We start from the raw sequence: 17,273 nt of genomic DNA on the forward strand, positions 1-17,273 counted from the left end.
GCAGCAACCTCTTTAACATCGGCCACAGCAACTTTTTTCATGACACATCTCCAAAGGCAAGAGAAACAAAAGAAAAAATGAACTTGTGGGACTTCATCAAGATAAAAAGTNAAAGCTGTGATCACAAAGACAGCATGGTACTGGCACAAAAACAGACACATCGACCAATGGAACAGAATAGAGAACCCAGAAATGGACCCTCGGCTCTTTGGGCAACTAATCTTTGATAAAGCAGGAAAAAACATCCGGTGGAAAAAAGACAGTCTCTTCAATAAATGGTGCTGGGAAAATTGGACAGCTACATGCAAAAGAATGAAACTTGACCACTCTCTCACACCATACACAAAAATAAACTCCAAATGGATGAAAGACCTCAATGTGAGACAGGAATCCATCAAAATTCTAGAGGAGAACATAGGCAACAACTTCTATGACATCGGCCAGAGCAACCTTTTTCACGACACATCGCCAAAGGCAAGAGAAATAAAAGATAAAATGAACTTATGGGACTTTATCAGGATAAAGAGCTTCTGCACAGCCAAGGAAACAGTCAAAAAAACTAAGAGACAGCCCACGGAATGGGAGAATATATTTGCAAAGGACACCACATATAAATTACTGGTATCCAAGATCTACAAAGAACTTCTCAAACTCAATACATGGGAATCAAGTAATCAAATCAAAAAATTGGCAGAGGATATGAACAGACACTTTTCCAATGAAGACATACAAATGGCTAACAGACACATGAAAAAATGTTCAAAATCATTAGCCATCAGGGAAATTCAAATCAAAACCGCATTGAGATACCACCTTANGAAATTCAAATCAAAACCGCATTGAGATACCACCTTACGCCAGTTAGAATGGCAAAAATCGACAAGGCCGGAAACAACAAATGTTGGAGAGGATATAGAGAAAGGGGAACCCTCTTACACTGTTGGTGGGAATGCAAGTTGGTACAGCCACTTGGGAAAACAGCGTGGAGGTCCCTTAAAAAGATAAAAATTGAGCTACCCTATGACCCAGCCATTGCACTACCTGGTATTTACCCCAAAGATACAGACGTAGTGAAGAGAAGGGCCATATGCACCCCAATGTTCATAGCTGCATTGTCCACAATAGCTAAATCGTGGAAGGAGCCGAGATGCCCTTCAACAGATGACTGGATTAAGAAGATGTGGTCCATATATACAATGGAATATTACTCAGCCATCAGAAAGAACAATTACCCAACATTTGCAGCAACATGGACGGGACTGGAGGAGACTATGCTAAGTGAAATAAGTCAAGCAGAGAAAGACAATTATCATATGGTTTCACTCATTTATGGAACATATGAAATAGGAAGATCGGTAGTAGAAGGAAGGGAAGAATGAAGGGGGGGTAAACAGAAGGGGGAATGGCTCATGAGAGACTGTGGACTCTGGGAAACAAACTGAGGGCTTCAGAGGGGAGGGGAGTGGGGCATTGGGATAGGCCAGTGATGGTTATTAAGGAGGGCACATATTGCATGGTGCACTGGGTGTTATATGCAAGTAATGAATCATGAAACATTGCATCAAGAACTGGGGATGTACTGTCTGGTCACTAATACAACAAAATAAATATTATTAAAAATTAAAAATTAAAAAAGGAATTGAACAGAATATATTACCAAATCTATGCTTGCAAAGTGTCTATTAGTACTTAGATACAATCAGTAATTTCAGTAATATTAGAAATGGCAGCCCTAATATGATGACATTGGCAGTGAAGTTACAGTAGTCCACTGAGAGGCACCATTCATTCAGGTTTAATAGTCTAAATTAGGCTATTAAATGGAGAACCAGTGAGGATAATCACTCCTTTGTTAATAGATGCTTTTTAATGGGATTTAATTCTTGAAGGCACTCTATTAAATCATATTTGATTGTATTAACAGTTTTAATATGTTTGGCAGATCCAATGAGTCCCTTTTTGTCACGCTGTTAGTGGTAAACCTTAATTTTATTTTATGACTTGTTACATAAGAGCAACCATAGCCACTATGAAATAACTTAACCAATGGGTCTTTTGACTATGAGATATTTAATCCAGTAGTTAAGACAGGGCATGAACAATTGTCCTCTATCTAATGTTTTGTAACTCCTAAGAGTACAGATATACTTTGATAAATTTGGTGAGCTCTTATGATATATCTGTTATTTTCCCCCAGTATTAACCAAGACGATTAAGGTTTCTCTTTGGTCATCTTATCCAGTGTTTAAAGTAATTTAGAACCTCTGATGTAAAGTCACAATCTGTGTCATTTCTCTGTAATAATTTTTTTTAAGTAATGTTAGATTACACATATGTCAAAACTAAGAACTCTGTTTTAATTTCTTTCCTGACTCTCCCACCCTGCAATTTCCCATTTTTTACCATTCCTTTGTTGTTATTACATATACTCTGGGGAGGGTGTCTCTTCGAACATGCTTGTATTTACATGTTTCTTCCTCAGAATGTTCCATCAAGGCTAGGGGCCTCCCTAGTGGTGATTTTGAGAGACCTGAGATTGAGTTTGAATGACCTCTTTGAATTAACTCCATGGGGGTGTCATCAGTGCTTTTTCCCATTACTGTGTTAATCAAGGTTTTCTTTTAGCTACAGAGATATAATCGGCAGCAGTAGCAAAGGAATTTTCTGGGGTTCTAGTGCACCTTCTACTTTTATGGATGTGAATCTCATCATATGACATAGAGACCACCCTTCTTCAACCATTCTGTGGGCTTGTAAACTGGAATCAGTCTTACCCAGAGCACTGTTTATAATGGGGGCAGTCCTTGAGACACACAACTATTGGTCACAGGGTTCTCCCTAGCCTTCTATCAATCACGGCTCATGCTGGGATTCAGAAGCACAATCCAAGCTGACACAGAAAACAGGTTTGTGTGAGACACATGACCCAGGGCCACTGAAAGCCTAAACCCATACTTTTGTCTCTAAATGCTAATTATGGAAGCTTCTGAGTAGGGTGGAGGTGAGGATTCTCTTACTTGGGTCCCTGGCTTGCTTGGCTTGAAACTCTTGCTCACATAAGGGAGGGCATGTTGAAGCTTGCTTCTGTTTGCCAAGATATGTCCCAGAAGGTTAAGGGGGAGATGGAGCTTGAAAGCTGTTATCAGTCCAATTTCAAAAATGGTGTCAGACTCTTTTTACACATGAGTTACGGGGGAAATGCCAGGATGTGAAGTAGGGCTGCAGAGGACTGTTTTTAACTTAGCCTTTGGCATATTTTTGGCAGAATGAAAACCTTTGCATGTATCTCTTTTAAGTAATAAAAATGATTTTTTTTTCTAAGAGACAAAGGACTGGGGAACTGGGATAAAATAAGAACTGTATTTAAATATGAAGTGTACTGCTTACTATATATGCAAACTTGACAAATTATCTGACACTCCATTCATCTTTGTTTTCTCAACTGTAAAATGAAGAATATCTATGCCTTTACCTGAAGGCTTTAAATTGAATAAAAGTAATTTAGTTATTATAAGGTTCTCAGTAACTATTATCAGATCTTATGATTGAAGAAATGAAAAAGCGAGCAAAAAAAAAAACCCCTCTAAAAGCAAACATTCAAATATATATAAAATTTTTAGAATAAAAAATATTGTCATCATGCTAATATTAATCTGGGTTTTATGACATAACTACATATTTTTTATTGGTGTGTTAAATTTTTTTTTATTTAGAAAAGAAGGAAAATTCATACCAAGTTATCAGTTGGCTTCTACCTGAGGAACATGAAAAAGAATTAAAGAAATATTTTGACTTCTATATGACAGAAGTTTTGCATGGCAGGTAATTTCTTTTATTCTCTGAATGAAAGACCATTTTAGTGACAAATAAATGGTTGGATGCATGGATACCTGGAGTGAGTTTAAGAAAAGTAGATGGGCGGTGGGATGAGTGGATGGATGGGGAAATCAGTGATGGGCAGCAGTGGTTGGACGGAGTAGATCGGTTTTGTACTCTCAGTCTTTCAGTCTGTATACTTTGGCTCTTCTGGTAAAAGCATGAAAGTATTTCTGTATAGCACGGGGGGATTGTTCCTTCTGGATCTTTGTGGCAACACTTCACCCACAGTGTTTGCATATATACTGTCTGCAACCCAGAGGGCAGGATAAACAACATAATTTCTCATTGTTGGTAAGCATACCAGAACCCCCACTTTATACTTACTTTTCCTCTCTTCTCATCACATAAATTCAAGAATGGAAAAATACTGGGACACATGGGTGGCTCAGTTGGTTAAGTGTCTGCCTTTTTTTTTTTTTAAGATTTTATTTATTCATTTGACAGAGAGAGAGACAGCCAGCGAGAGAGGGAACACAAGCAGGGGGAGGGGAGAGGAAGCAGCAGGCTCATAGCGGAGGAGCCTGACGTGGGGCTCGATCCCAGAATGCCGGGATCACTCCCTGAGCCGAAGGCAGATTCTTAACCGCTGTGCCACCCAGGAGCCCCGGTTAAGTGACTGCCTTTGGCTTAGGTCATGATCCCAGGGTTCTGGGATCCAGCCCTGCATCGGGCTCCCTGCTCAGCGGGGNTAAGTGTCTGCCTTTGGCTTAGGTCATGATCCCAGGGTTCTGGGATCCAGCCCTGCATCGGGCTCCCTGCTCAGCGGGGAGCCTGCTTCTCCCTCTCCTTCCTGTTTGTGCTCTCTCTCCTTCCTGTTTGTGCTCTCTCTTGCTATCTCTGTCTCTCTCTTTCAAATAAATAAATACAATCTAAAAAAAAAAAGGAATGGAAAAATGTTTATGAACATTGATTTTTCATATCTTGAGCCACTGTCTTTTTAACTCATTTAAAAACCCAAATGCCTTGATGATACACAGTGTGAAATTAGCCTGAAAGTTTTTGTTGTTACCTGGGATGTATTGAACGATCTTCATCTTTGGCATAAGAAGGAAAGACACATATTCGTGCCTTGCTTGGTTAATTATAGTGGCCTAACTCCACCTCCTTTTTTTCCTTAAAAATTTAATTCAGTCATCAAGGTGGTCTTAAAATCTGGCCTTTTCCATAAAGCTTTTCTCCTTACCTAATCTAGAAGACCAAATTCTCTTGTCTATAAGATCTTATTTCAAACGCTCATTTTAAACTTTGTCTATATAATCTTGTGTTGTTATTCATAATTTTTTTAAGTACATGTCTTGACTCTTCTCCCCCACTTTATTTCTTTGAAGGCTGGTTGTACACACATGTTAAATATGGTGCAATATGGTGAGAACAGTACCTTCCTGTATTTTGTTCCATTTATTAACTTAATTTCAAATATTATTAATGCTCTACTTTTGAGGAATTTGTACTTCATATCTTGAATTTATCCACAATATGTAGCAGTCATTCATTATGTAAAATCATTTAAAAATATAATGGAAGATCATTTCAGCTAATCATCTGTTGTCACTTCAAGTCCATTCTAAAGTGTATGTGGGCATCTGCATAGTGCTAGCAAGTTCTCACCAGTGGGCCTTTTTTAGGTGGGCTGACATGGTGCAGTGTTGTATAGGTTAGAGGTTTGCTGGACCATTGATTCTCTCAGTCCTTCATTCAAGTAGGAGGCCCGTGGGTCACCAAAGCACCTGCACCTGTAACCTCTGGTCAGGAGCATTCCCATCTATTGCCCATATGTTGTGTGAAAAGGGTCATTTTCCTTGCAGGCACTGGTGGGAAAATATTGAAGGAGAATAGTGCCATAGACAGTGTCTTAAATAGGTATCAGTAAAATGCTAGCATTAGTTCTTTGAATACTCTAGGAAGCATGAAATGGAAAGGTTAATAAGAAGGTTTAAACAGATTTTTATTTTTGTTTGTTTTAACAACCCTCATAGGCTACAAAAATGTAAATCTCATATTCAGCTTAGAATTTGGCTTCTAATTTTTACCATCAGAAAGTTCCTTGTATGAAGCAATCTGTCAAATGTAGACTATACAAAATTTAAAGAAAAAAACAGGGCTATATTATGAATATTGGTGGACTCTGCTACCAAGTTACTTTCACAGGTAAGCTGGGAAAGAAGATAGTCACTCATAAAAAGTCAGTATACAGAAAAAAGTTAAAGAGAACATCATAGAATGTGTCAAGTAGACAAGGACCTATGAGGTCTGCTACGGTCAGAGATGGCTTGCAAAATGGAGGGCTCTTGAATTGGCATGGATGGTGGGTGGATATGATTAGGTGCATAAAGGGGAGGGAAGGAGGTGAGAACATTTTAGGAAGGAGAAACACCCAGAGCAGAGTGCCCAGAGGAGAGTTATTCGTTGGACACTGGTAAAATAGGTGGGCTGCTGCCAGATATGGTTTTACTTACCTGAAATATTTTCTTTGTAGCCCAAGACTCCATTATGTACTGTGAAATTAACACCTCTAATGATTGTTTGCCCTTACTTTTTTTTTTTTTCCCAGAGAAGCATTTGACAACTTTGTAAAGTTAATGGAACAATTGGGGATTCAGTGCAGTGATTTGCTAAGGAGAAGTGATATCATGGATTCTTTAAAAAATGAGAAATTTGACTTGGTATTTGTTGAAGCATTTGACTTCTGTTCTTTCCTGGTTGCTGAGAAGCTTGGGAAGCAGTTTGTGTCAATTCTTCCCACTCCGTTTGGCAGTGTGGACCTTGGGTTACCAAACCCTGTGTCTTATGTTCCAGTATTCCATTCTTTGTTAACTGACCACATGGACTTCTGGGGCAGAGTGAAGAATTTTCTGATGTTCTTTGATTTCTCCATGAAGCAATGGCGAATCCAGTCTACGTTTGACAACACCATCAAGGAACATTTCCCAGAAGGTTCTAGGCCGGTTTTGTCTCATCTTCTAAAGAAAGCAGAGCTGTGGTTTGTTAACTCTGACTTTGCCCTCGAGTTTGCTCGGCCCCTGCTTCCCAACACTGTGTATGTTGGAGGCTTAATGGCCAGACCTGTTAAACCAGTACCACAAGTAAGTAAAACCTTAAGTGTCAATATCGACTTCATGCAGAGCTCTTGAGTGCAGAATTGGTGGCTTCCCGGCTAGTGGAAACTGGGATTGAAGTAGGGGTGAGACAAACGAAACACCTAGAATATACATTTTTATTTTATTTTATTTTAAATTTACTATTCTATTTTATTCTATTCTATTTAAAATTTTATTTTATTTTCATGAAAACACTTAATATGAGATCTACCCTCTTAAGTTTTTGAAAGTACAATATGAATTATTGACTGTAGGTACCATGTTGTGCCTCAGATCTCTATATCTTACTCATCTCACTTAACTTAATAACTCTTTCTCTCCATGGAATAGTAACTACCTGTTATCCCCTTCCCCCAACTGCTGGAAACCAACTCCCACTTCTGATTCTATGACCTTGATTATTTTAGATGCCTCATATAAGTGAAATCCTGCAACATTTGCTTTTCTGTGACTGGCTTATGTCACTTAGCATAATTTCCTCAAGGTTCATTCTTGTTTTCCCATATTGCAAAATTTCCTTCTTTTTAAAATCTTAATAGTATTGCATTGTGTATACACACACACACACAACATATATATATATATACACACACACATTGTATATATAGTATATATATGCACTATATATAAACACACCATGTATACATACACAGTGTGTATATATATTGTGTATATACACACACCATATATATAGTATATATAGTATTTATACACATATGTATGTATAGTATATACATAATACAATATATATACACCATATATATACAATAAAAATATATGTACAATACAATATATACAACAAATACAATATATGTACAATATATAAAATATATACAATACTATACACACACACACACACCCAATGCAATACTATTTAGCCTTTAAAAAGAAGGAAATATATGAAGACATGAATGAACCCCAAGGACATTATATATATGATGTGTGTATATATATATGGTGTGTGTATATATATATAAAATATATATAGCGTATATATATATATGGTATGCATATATAGTGTGTGTGTATATATATATATGGTGTGTATATATACGATATATATATATAGTGTGTATATATATTTTGTATATGGTGAGTGTATATATATATTGTATATGATGTGTGTGTATGTGTGTTATATGTATACATTGTATTTTCTTTAACCTTTCATCTTTTGATGGACATTTTGGTTTTTCAACATCGTGGCTATTTTGAATAGTGCTTCAGTGAACATGGGAATACATATATCTTTCTGAGCCTTTGATTTTCATTCTCATGTGTATATACACAGAAATGGAATTGCTGGATCATATGCTGGTTCTATGTTTTTGGCCAAGAAGGGGTGGGGGTGGAATCTCTGTATTGTTTTCCATAGTGGCTGCAGCGTTTTGCATTCCTAACAACAATATGTAAGGATTGCAATTGCTCCACATCCTCAACATTTGTCTTCTATTTTTTAATAATAACCATGCTGACAGGTGTGAAGTGATACCTCATTGTGGTTTTGATTTGCATTTCCCTGATGACTAGTGTTGCTGAGCATTTTTTCATATTGCTTGCCATTTGTTTGTTGTCTTTGGATAAATGTCTATTCAAGTCCTTAGCCTATTTTTTAATGGGTTATAAGATTTTTTTTTTTTTTGCTCTTGAGTTGTAGGCTTTTTCAATACATTTTGGAGATGAATGAGATTAATCTCTTATCCAGAATATGATTTGCCTATATTTTCCTTTTGTAAATTGTCTCTTTACTCTGTTAATTGTGTCTTACGCTGTGCAGAAACTTTTTATTTTTTATTTATTTAATTTTTTAAATTTTTTATTTTAATGATTTTTTTTATTATATTATGTTAATCACCATACAGTACATCCCCGGATTCCGATGTAAAGTTCGATGCTTCATTAGTTGCATATAACACCCAGTGCACCATGCAATACGTGCCCTCCTTACTACCCATCACCAGACTATCCCATTCCCCCAACCCCCTCCCCTCTGAAGTCTTCAGTTTGTTTCTCATAGTCCACAGTCTCTCATGTTTCATTCCCCCTTCTGATTCCCCCCCTTTTCTTTATCCCTTTCTTCCCCTACCGATAATCCTAGATCTTATGTTCCATAGATGAGAGAAATCATATGATAATTGTCTTTCTCTGCTTGACTTATTTCACTTAGCATTATCTCCTCCAGTGCCGTCCATGTTGCAGCTAATGTTGAGAATTCGTTCTTTCTGATAGCTGAGTAATATTCCATTGTATATATGGACCACAGCTTCTTAATCCAGTCATCTGTTGAAGGGCATCTCGGCTCCTTCCATGATTTGGCTATTGTGGACAATGCAGCTATGAACATTGGGGTGCATATGGCCCTTCTCTTTACTACGTCTGTATCTTTGGGGTAAACACCCAGTAGTGCAATGGCTGGGTCATAGGGTAGTTCAATTTTTAACTTTTTAAGGGACCTCCACACTGTTTTCCAGAGTGGCTGTACCAACTTGCATTCCCACCAACAATGTAGGAGGGATCCCCTTTCTCCACATCCTCTCCAACAATTGTTGTTTCTTGCCTTGTCTATCTTTGCCATTCTAACTGGCGTAAGGTGGTATCTCAGTGTGGTTTTGATTTGAATTTCCCTGATGGCTAATGATTTTGAACATTTTTTCATGTGTCTGTTAGCCATTTGTATGTCTTCATTGGAAAAGTGTCTGTTCATATCTTCTGCCCATTTTATGATTTGTTTATTTGTTTCTCGTGTATTGAGTTTGAGAAGTTCTTTGTAGATCTTGGATACCAGTCCTTTATCTGTGGTGTCCTTTGCAAATATATTCTCCCATTCCGTGGGCTGTCTCTTAGTTTTTTTGACTGTTTCCTTGGCTGTGCAGAAGCTCTTTATCCTGATAAAGTCCCATAAGTTCATTTTATCTTTTATTTCTCTTGCCTTTGGAGATGTGTCGTGAAAAAGGTTGCTCTGGCCGATGTCATAGAAGTTGTTGCCTATGTTCTCCTCTAGAATTTTGATGGATTCCTGTCTCACATTGAGGTCTTTCATCCATTTGGAGTTTATTTTTGTGTATGGTGTGAGAGAGTGGTCAAGTTTCATTCTTTTGCATGTAGCTGTCCAATTTTCCCAGCACCATTTATTGAAGAGACTGTCTTTTTTCCACCGGATGTTTTTTCCTGCTTTATCAAAGATTAGTTGCCCAAAGAGCCGAGGGTCCATTTCTGGGTTCTCTATTCTGTTCCATTGGTCGATGTGTCTGTTTTTGTGCCAGTACCATGCTGTCTTTGTGATCACAGCTTTGTAGTACAGCTCGAAATCCGGCATTGTGATGCCCCCAGCTTTGTTTTTCCTTTTCAACAGTTCCTTGGAGATTCGGGGCCTTTTCTGGTTCCATACAAATTTAAGGACTATTTGTTCCAGTTCTTTGAAAAATGTCCTCGGTATTTTGATCGGGATAGCATTGAAAGTGTAGATTGCTCTGGGTAGTATGGACATTTTAACTATGTTAATTCTTCCAATCCATGAGCATGGAATATTTTTCCATCTTTTTATGTCTTCCTCAATATCTTTCAAAAGTGATCTATAGTTTCTAGGATATAGGTCCTTTACGTCTCTGGTTAAGTTAATTCCAAGGTAACGTATGGTTTTTGGTGTTATTGTAAATGGGATGGATTCCCTAATTTCTCTTTCTTCAGTCTCGTTATTCGTGTATAGAAATGCAACTGATTTCTGGGCATTGATTTTGTATCCTGCCACCTTACTGAATTGTTCTATAACTTCTAATAGTTTGGGAGTGGATTCCTTTGGGTTTTCCATATAGAGTATCATGTCATCTGCAAAGAGAGACAGTTTGACTTCTTCTTTGCCGATTTGGATACCTTTGATCCCTTTTTGTCTTCTGATTGCTGTTGCAAGGACTTCTAGTACTATGTTGAATAATAGTGGCGAGAGTGGGCATCCTTGTCGTGTTCCTGATCTTAAGGGAAAGGCTTCCAGCTTTTCCCCATTGAGAATAATGCTTGCAGTAGGCTTTTCATAGATGGCTTTTATGAGATTGAGAAATGTACCCTCTATTCCTACACTCTGAAGGGTTTTAATCAGGAAAGGATGCTGTATTTTGTCAAATGCTTTTTCTGCATCAATTGAGAGGATCATATGGTTCTTGAGTCTTTTCTTGTTGATATGATGTATCACATTGATTGATTTGCGAGTGTTGAACCATGCTTGCATCCCAGGTATGAATCCCACTTGGTCATGATGGATAATCCTTTTAATGTACTGTTGGATTCTATTAGCAAGGATCTTGTTGAGGATTTTGGCATCCATATTCATTAGAGAAATCGGTCTGTAATTCTCCTTTTTGAGGGGGTCTTTGCCTGGTTTGGGGATCAAGGTAATATTAGCCTCATAGAATGAGTTTGGTAGCTTTCCTTCTGTTTCTATTTTTTGAAATAGCTTTAGGAGAATAGGTATTATTTCTTCTTTGAATGTTTGGTAGAATTCCCCAGGAAAACCGTCTGGGCCTGGAGTTTTATTATTTGGAAGGTTGTTTATCACTGACTCAATTTCTTCATAGTTAATTGGCCTATTTAAGAAATCTATTTCTTCCTGTTTCAGTCTTGGTAGTTTATAGGTTTCCAGGAAGGCCTCCATCTCTTCCAGATTGTTTAGTTTTTTGGCATATAGCTGTTGATAAAAGTTTCTAATAATCCTTGCAATTTCAATGGTGCTGGTCGTGACCTCTCCCTTTTCAGTCATAATTTTAATAATCTCAGTCCTTTCTCTTTGTTTTTGGACAAGTTTTGCCAGTGGTCTATCAATTTTATGGATTCTCTCAAAGAACCAGCTTCTAGTCCTGTTGATCTGCTCTACTGTGGTTCTGGTCTCTAATTCATTGATTTCTGCTCTAATCTTGGTCAACTCCTTCCTTGTCAGTGGGTTAGGCCTGTCCCTCTGTTGCTGTTCCAGTTTCTTGAGGTGAGAATATAGAAACTGCATTTTAGATTTTTCTATTCTTTTGAGTGAGGCTTGGATGGCTATGTATTTCCCCCTTAGGACTGCCTTTGCAGTATCCCATAGGTTTTGGACCGTTGTGTATTCATTCTCGTTGGTCTCCATAAATTGTTTAATTTGTTTTTTGATTTCCTGGTTTATCGAGTCATTCTTGAGCAGGATGGTTCTTAGCCTCCAAGTGTTTGAGTTTCTTCCAGGTTTTTCCTTGTGGTTGAGTTCCAATTTCAGAGCGTTGTGGTCTGAGAATATGCAGGGGATAATTTCAATCTTTTGGTATTGGCTGAGACCTGTTTTGTGTCCCAGAGCATGATCTATTCTTGAGAATGTTCCATGGGCATTTGAATAGAATGAGTATTCTTTGGTTCTGGGGTGTAGTGTTCTATATATATCTATGAGGTCCAACTCGTCGAGTATGGCATTCAAAGCCTTTGATTCTTTGCTTAGTTTTTGCCAGGGTGTTCTGTCTATTTCTGATAGTGGGGTGTTGAGGTCCCCTACTATTACTGTGTTCTTATCTATATGTCTCTTTATTTTGGTTAAGAGTTGGCTTGTGTATCTTGCTGCTCCCCTGTTGGGGGCATATATATTAATAATTGTCATATCCACTTGTTGAATACTTCCTTTAAGAATAATATAGTGCCCTTCTGTATCTCTCTCTATGGCCTCTAGTTTAAAATCCAGTCTATCTGATATGAGAATTGCTACTCCAGCTTTCTTTTGAGGTCCATTTGCGTGGAAGATGGTACTCCATCCCCTTACTCTAAGTCTGAATGCATCTTTGGGTTCAAAATGAGTCTCTTGTAGACAGCAAATGGATGGGTCATGTCTTTTTATCCAATCTGCAACCCTGTGGCGTTTTATGGGAGAGTTTAAGCCATTTAGATTGATAGAGATTATTGACAGATATGATTTTAATGATGCCATTTCTCTTTAAAGTCTTTGTATCGGTTGTGACTTGCTGCTCTGTATCACTCTTGGGGCCTTTTTACCTTTATAGAGCCCCCCTTAATATCTCCTGTAGGGCTGGTTTCGTGGTTACGAAATTGGTTAATGATTGGCGATTTTGGAACGTCTTTATTTCTCCATCAATTCTGAATGACAGCTTTGCTGGATAAAGGATCCTTGGCTGCATGTTTTTCTCTGAAAGAGCTTTAAAAATGCCCCCCCAAGCCTTTCTCTCATTCCAGGTCTCTGTAGACAGGTCTGACGTAATCCTGATACCTTTGCCTTGGTACGTGAGAAATTTCTTTGCCCTGGCCGCTTTCAATACTGTATCCTTGGATCTAATATTTGCGAATTGCACTATGACATGCCGTGGCGTAGGTTTGTCCTGGTTGAGCTTGGATGGGGTCCTCTCTGCCTCTTGGACACGAATGCTTGTTTCCCTTGCTAGATTAGGGAAGTTTTCAGCTACAATTTGTTCAAATATCTCTTCTAGACCTCTGTTTTTCTCCACCCCTTCAGGGATGCCGATGATTCTGACATTGGATCGTTTCATAGAGTCAGTAATCTCCCGTAATCTACATTCGTGGGCGTGGATTTTTTTAAGACCAGCTTCTATTTTCGTTTTTTCTTCTACTAACCCATCCTCCAATTCGCTAACGCGTTCCTCTGCCTCGGTGACCCTGGCCGTCAGAGCCTCTAGTTTTGACTGCATTTGGCTCATAGAATTTTTAATTTCTGTCAGATTCGCTCTCATTTCTGCCCTTAGGGATTCTATATTCTCAGCAACGCTTTCTCTGATGCTTTTTTCAAGTTTACTCATCATCTTGACCATTGTTGCTCTGAATTCCATTTCTGATAATTGGGATACATCCATATGTATTAATTCTGTGGCCGAGGCCAATTCTGTGGCAGAGGCCACAGACTCATTATCTTTTCTTTGCTGGGGGGGACTTCTCCTTCTCGTCATTCTGATGAAGAGAGATTGCAGGGTTGTCCAGAGCCCAAGTGTTGACTGGGACCCAGGCCGTGCGCCCTTGTTTTATAGAGATCTTAGGGATGTGGGCTTCTTCCTTAAAGAGTTTATTTATTTATTTGAGAGAGAGAGAGACAGTCAGCAAGAAAGGGAACCCAAGCAGAGGAGTGGGAGAGGAAGAAGCAGGTTCCCGGTGGAGAAGCCCGATGAAGGACTCCTTACGGAGCGTTGTGATCACACCCTAATCCGAAGACAGGTGCTTGGTGACTGCGCCACTCAGGCGCTCCGGGTTGTGGGCTTCTTGATTTTTCAGCCTGCCTTCTGGGGGAGGGGCCTGCCTGCAGGTACTCAGAAAACCCTGTTTGGGTAGAGTCTCTGTGTCCCTTGCGAGGGGGGATGGGGATGGGCACCCTGTGAGCCGGTATTTCCGGGCTTTTGTTCTCTGGCGGCTTTCCCTGGCGGTTTGCTATGCCTCTTCTGAGAGAGCAGCAGCGGCTGAAATTCAGCCTCTGTCTCAGAACAGAGGGATCGCGGATCGTTCTCCACTGATGTTCTGGCCACTTTAACTCTGTTTCTGTTGGTGCTGCTCAACCCTGCAGCATCCCGGGCTGTGCGCCCCACACCCGGCGTCCCAGCCCTCACTTCCAGGGCCGGCACGTCTCTGTCCTTTGTGTTTCCAACCCCGCCCGCCGCCAGCCGCCCCGCGCGGGCTCCCGGAGCTCCCCGTCTCAGTCTGGTGTCTCACGGGTGCTGTCCGCGAGTCCGCCTGCTCCCCCGTGCAGGTGGCCCGCCAACCGCCAGCCGTCCCGCGTGCGCTCCCGGAGCTCCCTTCTCAGCCTGCTGTCTCAAGCGTGCGGGTCCGCGGTCTGTCCGCTCCCCCTTGCAGGTGGCTACCGCTTCCCGGCGCCCTGACACGGCGGCTCCCTCCCCCTTCTGTTTAGCTTCCGATATCTGTGCTCGGTTTCACGGCTCCCCGCTTCGTACCTTGATACTCAGCGCTGGAGATGTTCTTTTGTAGAGATCCAGATGTATCTTCCTGTGTCTCAGGCTGATTCCGTGGATGTTCCTGCTGGTCTGGTACCTACCCAGCTCAACTCAGGGGACCGGCTGAAAAAGGGGTCCCCTACTCCTCCGCTATCTTAACCTCCCCCCCTCTGTGCAGAAACTTTTTAGTTTAATATAGTCCCACTTGTGTTTGTTTGTTTTTTGAATTTATTTTGTTTCTGTTGCCTGTGCATTGGGTGTTTTATCATTGAAATCATTTCCAAGATCAATCTCAGGACGTTTTTGCCGTGTTTTCTTCTATGAGCTTCACAGTTTCAGGTCTAATATTTAAATCTTTAATCCATTTTGTGTTTTTGTATGGTGTAAGGTGAGGATCCAATTTGATTCTTGTTCATGTGGATATCCACATGCTGGGCTAGGGACTCTGGTTAGAGGGTGTTTTCATAACTATCCTCTGGCTTTGGTGAGACTGATTACACATTTTGCTGGGGTGAAGTACCCTTTCATTTAGTTTCTGGATTTCTTACAAGGGGAATTTGACCACAAAATGTTGTCGAATTGGCATGTTTTGGGGGAAGGAGTGTCCAGAGCTTCCTGCTCTGCCATGTTGCTGATCCCAGGGCCCACTTTTAAGGAAGCCCTTCCTGTAAGGCTCATGGAAGTACTGTTAGGTCCTACATGACCCTGTTACTGATAATCTCCTTGAAGAACGACCCTAAGCTCTTCCTATGCCTTACCCTAGTCCTAGACTTGTAGGTAAAAATGCTTCAGTATGTTGATATTTTAATTTTCATTTTTTATTATCACGTGTACAATAATTATGAAGTGAGAGGCTACCACATGAAAGAATATTTAAGGAGATTGGTTATCTGTGATGAAACATATAAAAAAAAGAGACATAGTATAATGAGGCACTGGGTGCCACTGACAGCAAGACCTGCAGGCATCATCTCTCATGGTTCCTTCCTGTACAGCCCCCATTCCTGACTCCGCCTAGATTTTCTGATTTGATTGTTCTGGGATTGGGTCTAGGTATTGTAAGTTTTAAATGCTACTCGGGTGGTCTGATTGCAGAGCCTGAACTCAGAACCACTGCTCTAGAAGTTATCAGAATGAAGTAGAGCTGAGAGTCGTGGCTGCCTGTTGCCTGAAGGTACTGGGTTGCTGTTGTATGGAAGTTATCTCATATATTGCATATCATGCCACCTTGGGGGAACGGTGATGGTCTCCAATTTTATTAATGAGACGACAGACGTTCAGGTGATGTACATAGTATTCCCAGGACCATTCAGCTCAGGGCAGCAAGAGCCTAGATCTGGATTGGGCTTTCTAGGCACCAAAGTCTCTACCCTTTCACTACTGACCTTGCATTGAGTAAACAGAAAAAGCTGGGGAATGATTCATGGGCAAAATGGACTTTGGTTCATGGCGGCATTTTTAAAGAAATGGAACTGGTGAGGAAGACACAGTAGGTTGAGAGAACAGGAGGTCCAATGTGTGGAGGTATCAGTGAGACGGCCATGAGGCTGGGTTCCCTTGGTGACACTAGCGAGACTAGAATAGTGGAAGCTTCAATTGCACAAATAAGACTAGGCCAAAACACAGGTCTTACCTAACATGATGGTGGGTCAGGTCTTGGAACCGAGACAGAGTTATTAAGGAGGAGAATAATGGAAGTTAAGGTGTGTAATTTGTCAGATAACAGGTGCTCGTACAATTTTTCTTCTCTCCTTTCCCAATTTTTTTTTATTGTGACTAAATATACATACTATAAAATTTACCACTTTAACCATAGTGAAGGATACAGTTCAGGGGCATTAAGAACTTCCACACTACTGTGCAACCATTACTGCATCCATCTCCAGAACATTTTCCTCTTCCCAAACTGAAACTTCATACCCACTCAACAGTGACTCCCCGTTTCCTCTCTGCCTCCAGACCCTGGCAACCACTATTCTCCTTTTGTCTGTATGAATTTGACTACACTAGGTACCTTTTTATAGGTGGAATCATATAATATTTTTCTTTGCGAGGGCTTATTCCACTTTACATAATGTCTTCAAGATTCAACCATGTTGTATCATGTGTCTGAATTTCTTTCCTTTCTAGGTTGAGTAATACTTGGTTGTATGTATACACCACATTTACTCAGCTATTGATCTGTTCATGGATACTTGGGCTACTTCTAATTTTGGCTCTTGTGAATCATGCTGCTATGTTCATGAACAGTAGTGTATAAATACTTGTCTGAGTCCCTGCTTTTAATTCTTTTGGGAATATATTGAGAAATGGAATTTCTGGGTCATAGAGTTGTATATTTAATTTTTTGAGGAACTGCCATACAGTCCTTTACAGTGGCTGTCCCAGT

The 17,273-nt window shown here is 40.0% G+C and overlaps 1 protein-coding gene across 1 annotated transcript in view; it reads left to right on the top strand.

Moving 5' to 3' along the window:
* The window catches only part of LOC100477988 (UDP-glucuronosyltransferase 3A1), a 42,097-nt gene that overhangs the window by 11,480 nt on the left and 13,344 nt on the right, over positions 1 to 17,273 (top strand). Inside the window, 2 exon segments of the mRNA XM_034657015.1 lie at positions 3,714 to 3,822; positions 6,431 to 6,962. Of these exon segments, the coding sequence (XP_034512906.1) occupies positions 3,714 to 3,822; positions 6,431 to 6,962 (641 nt within the window).

The sequence above is a fragment of the Ailuropoda melanoleuca genome, chromosome 3 (assembly GCF_002007445.2).
Source record: "Ailuropoda melanoleuca isolate Jingjing chromosome 3, ASM200744v2, whole genome shotgun sequence".
In the NCBI taxonomy this organism is placed as follows: domain Eukaryota; kingdom Metazoa; phylum Chordata; class Mammalia; order Carnivora; family Ursidae; genus Ailuropoda; species Ailuropoda melanoleuca.